The sequence below is a fragment of the Schistocerca piceifrons genome, chromosome 1 (genome assembly GCF_021461385.2).
Source record: "Schistocerca piceifrons isolate TAMUIC-IGC-003096 chromosome 1, iqSchPice1.1, whole genome shotgun sequence".
In the NCBI taxonomy this organism is placed as follows: domain Eukaryota; kingdom Metazoa; phylum Arthropoda; class Insecta; order Orthoptera; family Acrididae; genus Schistocerca; species Schistocerca piceifrons.
In genome coordinates this window covers 366902481-366914727 of record NC_060138.1, presented here as the reverse complement: position 1 = coordinate 366914727, position 12247 = coordinate 366902481, and the positions used below count along the sequence as shown (strand labels likewise).

Here is a 12247-nt window from a genome sequence, read left to right as displayed (position 1 = left end):
GGAACTATATTCCTCATCTCACAGCTGTCACCTTTGGCAGATACTGGAAGAAGAGAGAATAGCTTATATCATTACCTCCAGTCAAGGTATGTTATTTGAAAAATTCAATTACAGAATCATTTTATTACAAGCAAGCAGTTTAAAATCAATCAATTTTCTGTATTTTATAAGTTTAAATACTGTACTAAACAGATGGAGGCATATGAATAACAACATCAGCCCAAAAGCAACAGTTCGTATAAGACTACCAAAACAACTGCACTGCATCCTGTACATTCATTTTGTAAATTTTTTCCTGCAGGTAACAGTTGGTACAAAGTATAACAGACTTCCAATATTAAAGGTGGGATTCCACTTGTTAGCTTTATGTGCAATCAACTGCTTTATAACCACATAAAATGCAAAATAATTATCTGATAGTGATATATATAAAATTTATTAGTCAGTATATCAGCTATGACTTCAGTATTAGTAGTACAAATTTTACCATGAGGCATGAATCACAGTTGTTTAATTCCAATTCCAACCAAAGCAACATGAAATCAAGAATTAAATATGACCAGTCACATGTAATTGTGATAACAAAATTTGCAGTATTCTGAGCATTTTGGCCACAACCTTCATAGATCAGTCTTCAGAGGTTGTGTGTACTTATAACTCTACAGTGAACAGACAAATGAGAAAAACAGAAAAATTCTTCTCACCCTTTGTCAGTGCATAACTGTAATATTAAATTACCGGCATGTCAGTAAACAAAAACATCACATTAATTTGAGGAACACTTACATGCTAAAATAAATGACATAACATAGCTCCTCAAAATATTTACCAGTTTTTTATTAGCTTTTAAATATATTTTACTTAAGTGAAACAAAATGCAATTTGCCCCGAGCTTTTATATTTCCATAGCAATACTGGAAGGACATCACAGAAGATAATACAAAAGTCCCAGAGAGAAATACAATGCTTATTAATTAATAGGTACTTTAGCAAGAATTCAGTTAAGAGGCTATTAACCATGTTTCACACATAAAAATTCTGAAAACTTAAAAGAAAAATAACACACTCAGTTTGATTTAACAAATTTCTGTCTGCAAATTCATAAACTATTGTTCAGTGACAGTTTCCCAGATTTTATTTTGTATCTTGCATGCAAAGCTGTTAATCACATGTGGAACACTTAACCATGTTCCACTACTGAATTACTCTGCACCTTTTTGATACACTCACCATATATCCAGCACAGCAGTTTTTCAGCTGTGGGCAACATCAGCCAGTCTTCAGCCAGAATGTTTGGACAAATTCAGAGGAACATCTGAAAAATTGAATATATCAAAAATAGCTAACACAACAAGACTGCTGGGATATAAAAGAAACACATTTAGAGATTATAACTGTTTTACAACCAAGTGAGTGACTTTTGATTACACTTTTAGACTTCAAATCGTAATACAAATTACCAAACAAGCATAAGGAATAACATTTTGCAAATACTTGAAACACTTTATGTCAGTGAGATTTGCCATGTAATAACTCTGTAAGCACTAATTACACAATCCCATTTTTATGAGTTCCCAGTAAAATGAAATGCTCCTATGGCATTATTGGCCAGGAGACCCTGCCTAGGGTGTTCGGCTGCCTGGTGCAAGTCTATCCAACATCACTTTGACAACTTGTGCATCAATGAAAATGGGATGAAATAATTAGGACAACCTAAACACCCAGTCCAAGAGTAATGTAAATTTCTGAGCCAGCTGGGAGCCTGTGAACTAGAGGCAGCGACACTAACCACTAGGCCACGAGCTGTGGACACTGAAGGCATGAGGGCTGGGGGGGTCAAGGGGAGTACGATGGTGAGTTATGGTTTCATTTCTCATCAGAGGTAATGCATATATGACAAACCATGAAAATATTAAAATGAACAAGAATTTTTTAAAAAGGTGCGTTACACTAACCACAGTATTGTGATGTGGGAAGAGTTGCTGTCTCGCCACCGGCAGTACAAGGGGGAAACTTCCTGGCAGATTAAAACTGTGTGCCAGGCTGAGACTCGAACTCGGGACCTTAGGCAAAGGTCCCAAGTTCGAGTCTCGGCCCGGCACACAGTTTTAATCTTCCAGGAAGTTTCATATCGGCACACACTCCACTGCAGAGTGGAAATCTCATTCTGGAGACAAGGGGGAAAGATGGTTTGTCCCCTTTTGTGAGTAATATGGTGAAAGTTTCAAGTTATTTTAAATAAATTTCATGCGGTTTTCTGCCTGTCGCAAACATTTCCTTCGGATTCCACTTCGGCGGCTTGCAGGTCAGGGACAGTTTTGCTACATATTTTATCAAGCATCTTCTTATTTGGCCTCACAAGGATGAATGTGTCCCATTCCAGATCTTTCTACCACAGAAAAATCTCAATTGGTCACTGTGGATCAAAACTGGGACTTTCATGTCCCTAGCCAATAACACTAACTATTAGACATGAAAGCACACTATACTCTGAACTGTATACAAAATTCATTCAGCTACTTGCAAAATGGGGCATACATATTTCAGCTATGGTGTATTAGTCACGTGTAACACCTCCAAAGTTTGTGTCCATTAATAACTGCAGCCCATGATCAGCATAGGCTCACTCACCACAATTTTAAATGATCTCATACATGAAAACTGTTGTGACGCCAACAGTAGTTAATTCTGCACACATGGTAATTTTAAATGAAGATGTCATGATGATACAATTAAAAATGAGATTAGCAATTATAAACACCAGGGATAACAGCAACTTGTGGGAACTTTAGATCACAAATGAATAATACAATATGCTTACTTAAGGAAACAAATATACTCGATCCAATGAGATAAAACTGAATATGGCAGTAAATTTATTTGTATACAGAGAACCATTATCAAAGTGTGGACAGAAGCTATATTAAAGCTTACAAAAACTTAAAGAGACAACATACTAGTATTTCACACTTTGAATTAGCCAATTTACACTTCACCCTTTCTCCATGGGAAGGTTGCATGCTACTGTATGTAAGCTGCCTATGATTTTTTCCAGTACTGCAGATGAATTTGTTATTTCTTGTACAGTGGTTATTTGTTCCCAACTATAATGCAAAAATATCTCCATCAGTATAAGTACTCAGACACCAAAGGACTAATATCTTGAGTTCAAAGAAGACTGATGTTAAAGGAAAATAACGCCTCATTAACCTCAATATTTCAAATGTTTCATACCTATTACCTATACGGCAAAGGCTGAGAATCATTATTGCTTTCGTATTGGTCTTGATTAACTAGATGACTTTGATCTGTTATGGTGTACTACAGCTACATCGGCACTAATGAAATTCTACAAATTTCAGAAAATAGTCCTTTAAATGATTCTCACAATTCAGAAAATGGTCTTTTTGGCTTTTAGATACGATAATCTGAATTTATATGAATTTATGTAGCTGCTACCACAGCTGGTTGGGGCCTCTGCCTTCGTAGATAGCATCATCCAAGTGACATGCTCAGATGATTCAGACCTAATTGGACAATATCTCAACTATTTCTCCGCTGAAACGAACTTGTAACTTTGAATGAATGCTCATCCTAAAATCAAGACATATTTGGTGGCTGACAGTAGCCACTCCATCAAATAACGTGGCAGTAGCTCATGAGTATCATAGAGGGATCTTTTTCAGAAATGTAGAATCATCTGAGGTAAAATATCTAAGCTGATAAGCCATGTATGTTTGGTGATTCATTGCAAGCTGCATAATAATAATAATAATAATAATAATAATAATAATGCTGCATAATGATCATTGAAGCACGTCCAGAGTTTAGTGTACTGGGGATTAGGAATAGTTCACAAAGTATCTCTACCCCTTGGTGAAAACACAGTTTCACATCCTGTTTCTTAAACACTGCCCAAGGCATATAATCCCTCCTCCTCTCCCCCAGGTAACCGTAACAACTGCTACCTCTGGATACCATTCCTCCTAGCACAATCACCTTCATGTTTTTAGATTCTGCCCACCACTATCCCTCACGAATCTGTTACTACAGAAACACATATCCATGGTACAGGCATCACAGAACCACACCTCCTCCCTCCACAAGATATTTTTATTATGCAGTCCCAACTACATGCACCAAAGCTTCAAAATTGAAACCCTTGACCTCCAACACCTGGAAGAGTATTCCAGATGCTATCTCCTTTAACCATAGAGCACCACACCCATCAACAACTATCCCAGGCACAGTGAAACTCCCATCAACTCTTCATAATGCCCACACCCTACCTTGCTGACCTTTTCAATTTGTCACATCGTCTAGAGCTCCTTCCTGAACATCCTCAAAATCCAGAAACCAAAACACTGTTGTTAATCTTTCCACCAAACGCTTCAATTCTACAGCAGTTTCAGTCTTATCAGGCATTACCCTCAGCTGCACATCCCAGTTTAGCCATAAGTTGGATTTGTCAAAATCCTACTCTCCTCCTGATTTCTACAATGGAAACACTTCTTTGTTTCCAACAGGAATCAACCTTAACCCAACACTGAACCTTACCTCTCCCAGTACATAGCTGCCACCATCCAATCATGCCCTCCTCTTCTCCCACCTAACCAACCCATAGCCACCTTCCAGAAATTCCTTGCCTCCAGCTTGGCCTCAACACCTTTTCTCAGGTCCCTTCCCAAAAACATAAAACTCTCAACAGAAGAATGAACAGCCATTCACAACCTTAAAACAGACCCTCATTTAACCATCTTCCCTGAAATGGCTCCGCTACTCTTGTGATGGACCACAGCGGCTACCCGATACACGGCTTCTGCTAACTGTGCGACTCCTCCCCCTACAAGTCTGAGTGTAGAGAACCAATCCAAGAAGTCTAACACAGCCTCTCATTCCTGCTGAAGTCCTTAGGAACTCCTAGAATCTCTGCACTTCGTCCATCTCCCTCCTCACCCCAAAAACCTCTGCACACTCACATTCTACATGCTTCCCAAAATCCACAAACCCAACAATACTTGATGCCCCAATTTGCTCCCACTAAAATAATCTCTGCTCTTATTGATTAACATATCCTAAAAGTTCCCCAAAGCCTAGCTGCTCACATCGAATACACAAACCATTTTCTTCACCAATTCTTCCCTATCCCCACCCCTTTGGCACTTAGATACCCACTCATCACTGTTGATGCCACCTTCCTATACATCAACATGCCCATGCCGATGGCCTTGTCACTACCAAATATTACCTCTTCCAACATCTTCGAACATTACCTCTCCCAACATCTTTCTAGATCCAATCTCGCCACCTCATTTATTGTACACATTACCAATTATATCCTCCCCTTCTCTCTCTCTCTCTCTCTCTTTCTTTCTCCCCCCCCCCCCCCCCCACACACACACACTTGTCCTACTGCAGCCCACCATCTTCTCAGGACATGAAGAAAAAGACATAAATACTTCTTCTTCGAGGACAAGATATACAAACAGATCCATGGCACAGCCATGAATACTCTGATGGTGCCCTCCCATGCTAACCTGTTTATGAGCCATCCTCCCAAAACTGCAAACCCCTTGTCTGATTCATGCTCACTGACATGTGCATTATCTGGATACAGTAAAAACACCCTTTCTCGATTTTTCTACAATCTGAACGCCTTCTTTTCCACCTGTTTCACCTGGTCCTCTTCAACCAACCTCCTGGACATAGACTTCTGCATCTCCGATAAGTCCAATAACCACCAACAGTACCTGCATTTCGACAGCTGTCACCACTTCTGCACAACAAAATTGCTACCGTATAGCTTGGCCACCTATAGACACCATATCTGAACGACAAAAGTTCCCTTGCTGAGTACGCTAAAGGTCTCACAAGGACCTTCACACACAGGAACTATCCCCCATACCTAAACTGCACACAGAATTTCCATGCCACATCCTCACACCCCCTAATCATCCCATTTCCCTCAAGAATCAGCTGGAAAAGAGCACTCTGCCTTGTTACTCAATATCACCCCCGACTGGAGCAACAGACCCACATCCTTCACTAAGCTTTAATTATCTATCATCATGTCTGGAAATCGGGGCATTCTACCCAAGATTTTCTCCACCTCTTCTAATGAGATATTTCATCGCCCATCCCATCTACGCAACATTCTCGTTCATCCCTATGCCACTCCCACTCCCAACCACTTGCCACATTGGTCATATCTCTATGGAAGTCCCAGGTGTAAGACCTGTCTGATTCACCCACCCGGCACATCCTGCTCCAATCCTGTCACACACTTATCCTACCTCATCAGAGGCAGGGTCACCTGTGGAAGCAACCATATCATTTACCAGATCTACTGTAGCTACTGCACAGCACTTCATGTGGACATGTCCATGGAAATAAACAGTCATTGGCAAACTGTGACCAAGAGCAAAATTTACTACCAAGTGGCACAACACACTGCTGAGCACAACATGACTGAATTAAATGGTCACTTCACAACTTGGGCTGTCTTGACTCCCCCCCCCCCCCTCTTCCCCTCCCACACACACACACACAACACCAACTTTTCTGAACTATGTAGATGTGAGTTATCCTTGCAAAACATCCTTCACTCCCATAATTCTCTTTGCCTCCGTCTCCACTAACCCAATGTCCCATATCCTCTACAGAAGTTTCCCCTTCCTCTGTACTGTCATCCCTCCCAATCCACACTATCTTCATCATGCTTCAATGCCTCACCACCTCCAGACTGCATGCACAAATGAATAGCCTGTGAACCTGCCACCACTCCCTCTCACATTCCTAATATGCACAGCTGCTGCCTCCCTCTGAGCCACTAGTTACGCATCCCCAACCCCTCCTACTGCTTCCAACATCTAACCTCTTTCTCCCTCTGCCAAAAAAACCTGATACAACCCCATCCAAATCTACCTGCCAAACTGTAATACTGGCATTGCATGTCTAGCAGGCACAATCTACGTAGCGTGTGTGTGTGTGTGTGTGTGTGTGTGTGTGTGTGTGTGTGTGTGTGTGTGTGTGTGTGTGTCTGAATTGTCAAGGGATTCCTTATGAAAGCTAGCAAATCCTCTCATCAACACTTCTGCTATTTAGTGCGTGTTCTCCTTTACTCCTAAATTATTTACATATAACAACATTAACATTCTGGTGGACAAACAATTGTTTAATTTCAATGTAATGACCAAAAATGAGTGGTCCTGGCATAATCAACTTCTGACTGTGCTCCACACATAAGCTGTACTCTTGTAATTTCATCCAAAGGATTATGTGACCAGTTGGTTGGTTGGTTGATTGGTCCATTCAGATAGTTTGACATCTCAGATAAGTAAGAACGATAAAAGGGAAAAGGCTAAAAAACGTAAAAGTGCAGTCGTGTCGTCAATGGTGAAAACAAAATGAGGTAAGTCAGCAAGAGAGTGACCCCAAGGCTATGCTAGAGGCAGGAAATATCCCACCTCTGAAGCAGTAGAGGCAAGACCATCTGTGACTTAAAAGCATTCAACCGCTAGAATGTAGAATTGCGTATGGGAAAAGGAGACTAACAAATTCTAAAAAGTGATGAAAACCGAGTAAAAGGTGAAGGAAACAGGATCTTGGCCAGGGAGGGAAGACGGGAATCTCCAAACACAGCTTACAGGGGGAAATACCCAAACAATCACCGCCCTGCCCCACACCAGAGTGAGATTAAAAACCTTAAAACTGAGAATAAAAACCACTTTCCAGGAGGAAACTGAGAACCAGTTCGACTATCGGCGAATTGTCAGTCAACATTAAAGGTAAAGTATGGGGAAGTCTGTTCTTAGTACGCAGAGCCAAAAGAAGGGGGCATTCCACCAAAATGTTGGCTACTGACTGGAAGGCTCCACAACCACAAAGTGGAGGTGGCTCATTACGCAAAATAAAACCATGGGTCAGCCTGGTATGGCCGATGTGGAGACGACACAGTGTGGTCGAGTCCTTTTGGGAGAGGCGAAAGGAAGAACGCCACGGGGCTGGTGTCACCTTAATTGCACGACGTTTATTAGACAGGGAGGTAGCCTCTCAAGAGTTGATCATGATTGTGTGAAGTGGGATTTGATGTGAAGCCGTAAATCAACTGCAGGAGGGTTTACAGAGAATGGGGATTAAGTGACTGCTCCCCCAGCCAAACTATCAGCAAGCTCATTACCTGGGGGTACCCACATGGCCAGGAACCCAAAGGAAGTCAATGGAACAAGCAGCACGGTGAAGATCAGCGAGATGGTCATGGATGGCTGAGACCAAGGGATGGCACAAAAAACACCGGTCAATAGCCAGAAGGCCACTCATTGAGTCTGTACATAAAAAACGCACTTGTGTTGGGGCTGTTTAATAAAGGTAAGGGCCTGGGAAATTGCCATCAATTCCGCAGTAAACACCCCACTTGTAGGTGGCAGCAGATGATTTTCCGTGTCAACAGAGGATGTGAAGGCGTATCCCACACGATCAGCAGATTTAGAGCCATCGGTGTAAAAAACAACAGCATCCCGGAACTCCCATAAAATTCGGCGGAAAAAGGAACGGAACACCATCAGGGAGGATGGAATCTTTTGGACCTCGGCGGAGATCCATCCGAATTTGGGGCCGAGATACTAACCAGGGGGAGGGGGAGTGTGGAAGACAGGACAAAGAAGGAAGCTGAACATCACGGTGAAGAGACACATGGTGGAGCCCAATTGGTAAACCCACTCAAGGGTGGGAATCAGGTGGGCGACATCCATAGTCTGGGAACAGGACAGAATAGGAAGGACGAGTGGGAGAGGAACGGACAGCGATTGCATAAGTTACCAGAAGCTGGGACCGCCAAACAGAAAGGAGTGGGGGGGGGGGGGGGGGGGGGGGGTCCCAGCTTCAACCAGGAGACTATCAACAGGGCTAGTTGGGAAGGCACTGGTGGCCAAACGGATACCACGATGGTGGACTGGATCCAGCATGTGCGGTGTGGAAGGAGCAGCCGAACCATAAACTTGACAACCATAGTCCAAGCGAGACAGAACTAAAGCATGATAAAGGCGGAGAAGGATGGAGCGGTCCGCACCCCCAAGAGGTGTGGGCAAGGAAGCGAAGAACATTGAGTTTACGGAAACATCCTACCTTCAGAAGTCTGATATGAGGCAACCAAGTGAATTTGTTGTTGAAAAGAAGACCCAGGAAACGAAACTGTGGGACCACAGGCAATCATTGTGCATCGAGATAGAGCTCTGGATCGGGATGGGTCATAGTACGGTGACAGAAGTGGACCACCCGCGATTTTAAAGGAGAGAATTGAAACCAATGCGAAAGGGTCCATGCAGAGTCACGCCATATAGCTCCCTGGAGCTGCCGCTCTGCAGAGGCCATCGAAGAGGAACTAACCCAAATGCAGAAATCGTCCACATACAGAGCAGGGGCGACCAAAGGACTAACAGAGGTCACAAGTCCATCAATAGCAATGAGGAAAAGAAGTACACTCAATACAGAACCCTGTGGGATGCCAGTCTCCTGGGTCCGTGGAGAACTAAAAACAGTACCAACCCGAACCCTGAACGACCGACGGAACAGGAACTGGCAGATAAAAATCGGGAGTGGGCTCTGAAGTCCCCACTGATGAAGTGTAAGTAAGACGTGATGGCGCCAAGCCGTGTCGTAGGCCTTGCAAAGGTTGAAAAATACAGCAACCAAATGGCGGTGCTGGGAAAAAGCCTGCCGAACTGCGGATTCTGAGCAAAGTAAATGATCGATCGGAGACCGACCCTCTCGGAAGCCACAATGATAAGGGGACAATAGATCCAGAGATTCAAGGACCTAACTGAGCCGATGGGCTACCATCCGTTCAAGTAACTTGCGAATAACATTTGTCAGACAAATTGGCCGATAGCTTTCAACGAATAGGGGGTTCTTACCAGGCTTAAGCACAGGAACCACGATGCTATCCCTCCACTGAGAAGGGAAGTCACCCTGGAGCCAAATATGGTTAAACACCCGGAGAAGATATTGCTGTTGTGGAGCACTGAGATGTTGAAATAGTTGGTTATGAATGGAGTCTGGGCCAGGGGCCGTATCATGAGAAGAAGAAAGTGCGGAAAGAAATTCCCATCCAGTAAAAGGTTTGTTGTAAGATTCTGACTGACAAGGGATAAAACATAAGGCGGAAGCTTCGGCCCACTGTGTCTGCTGAAGAAAAGCAGCCGGATAGGAGGCTGATGCTGATGCCGTTGCAAAATGGGTCGCAAGATGCTCCGCAAGAATCAATTGGTCCGTACAAAGGCCATCTGGGAGATGAAGGCCTGGGAGGGTGGACTGTCGATAGCAACATTGGAGAGAGCAAAGTGTAGCCCATACCAGTGACATAGGGACAGTAGAACTGAGGGAAGAAACAAAACACTCCCAACATATACATTTGCTCTGTTTGATTAAATAATGGGCTTTAGCGCGAAGACGTTTAAAGGTAATATAGATGGCAATGGATGCGTGCCTCTTAAGGTTTTGCAAAGCTTGGTGGCAATCACAGATGGCAATGGCAATGGCCGTACTCCATCACGGGACTTGCCGGCGGCGAAATGGTCCAGATGAGCACGGTATAGCAAGGCTAGCAGAGCGGACAATCGCGCCAGACACGTCACGTAGGACGTCATCAATACAACCTGACAAAGAGAGAGAAAATACGACCTGTGCAGTGCATAGAGGCCAATCGGCACATTGGAAAGACCAACGAGGTAACCTGTCCATCAGGGAGCGGAAAGGGAGTGAGAGAATCAACTGGAAATGGTCACTATCACAAGGTCATCATGTGGCGACCAGTGTAATAAGAAAAGGAGGGAGGGAGAAGAAAGAGAAAGATCAATGGCAGAAAAGGTACCATGACCAGCACTGAAATGAGTAGGGGAGCCATCATTAAGAAGGCACAAGTCGTGGTCTGCAATAAACTGGTCTATGAGAAGACCTCGTCAAGATGGAAATGTACTGCCCCACAAGGGATCATGAGCATTAAAATGCCCGAGAAGTAGGAAGGGAGGAGGAAGTTGCTGAAGAAGGGCAGTTAAGGCAGCATGTGTAAGAGTCCCGTCAGGAGGGAGTTAAAGATTGCAAACTGTGACCTCAGAGTCCAGGTGGACCCTAACAGCAACCGCTTCCAATGTAGTTTGAAGAGGAATCCACGTGCTAGCAACGTCTGTATGGACCAACATACAAACGCCACTAGAGGCCCGCAGGGGGCCAACCCGATTACAACAGAAAACACGGAACCCACAGAGGGTCAGTGAGTGATCATCAGTAAAATGAGATTCCTGTAGAACCACACAAGCTGCAGAGTAAGACAAAATAAGGGATTTCAACTCCGGAAGGTTACGGTAATATCCATTACAATTCTATTGGATAACCAGAGAACGATGATTCAAATGGGGGTTGAACAGGCTAAAGCCAGTCATGCCGCTGCGTCACCACCCGTCACCGACAAGGAGGGGGCGACATCCATGAACAAGAGGTCAGAATCTGGTTGTGAAGCCGGGGATGGGACCTCTGGTGACACCAGAGGCTCCTTGTCTTGGGACATGTTTCTTCTTCTTTTCTGTTTGAGGTCGAGGAGGGCTGTGTGGCATAAAGGAGCCAGCTGCAGCAAGATCGGGAATAGAAAGAGATCGGGTGACCTGGAGGCCGACAGACCGTGGTTCTCGCAGTCATTGCATGGCAGCAGACCTTTGGCCTGGAAGGTGCTGGGAAGGGGTATCCTGGGAGGAATGCCCTTGCCTGGCAGACACCCAAGAAGTGGGACTCTTCTCCGGCTGGGGAGGGGAAGCAGCGCCCAGAGGAGAAGGTGTGAGAGCCCCAAAGGAGGGGGGGAGGAGAGGGGTCCGGGACTGGGGTAAGAAAGGGGGAGGAAGGGGTGAAGATGTAACTAAAGCATAACTAGATGTCATGGACACAGGGTGAAGACACGCATACTTCTTACGAGCTTCAGTGTAGGTTAAATGATCAAGGGACTTATATTCCTGTATCTTCTTTTCCTTCTTATATACTGGGCAATCTGGTGAATGTGGAGAATGATTGCCATGACAATTAACACACATTGCCATGACAATTAACACACACAGGAGGGGGAACACAAGAACTCCCCTCATGAAGTGGACGACCACAGTCACCACAGAGAGGGGTCTGTGAACAGCGGGAAGACACGTGTCCAAAAAGCAAGCACTTAAAACATCTCATAGGAGGTGGGACGTACGGCTTCACGTCACATCGA

At 44.1% G+C, this 12247-nt stretch overlaps 1 protein-coding gene across 2 annotated transcripts in view; it reads right to left on the bottom strand.

Moving 5' to 3' along the window:
- Positions 1-303: 303 nt before the first annotated feature.
- LOC124786384 (formin-like protein 6) overlaps positions 304-12247 on the bottom strand; it is a 76484-nt gene continuing 64540 nt past the window's right edge. For both annotated transcript variants that reach the window (XM_047254259.1, XM_047254260.1), the window contains one exon: positions 304-1315. In XM_047254259.1, coding sequence (XP_047110215.1) covers positions 1281-1315 — 35 coding nt within the window. In that variant the 3' untranslated portion in view covers positions 304-1280. The remainder of the gene's footprint in view (positions 1316-12247) is intronic.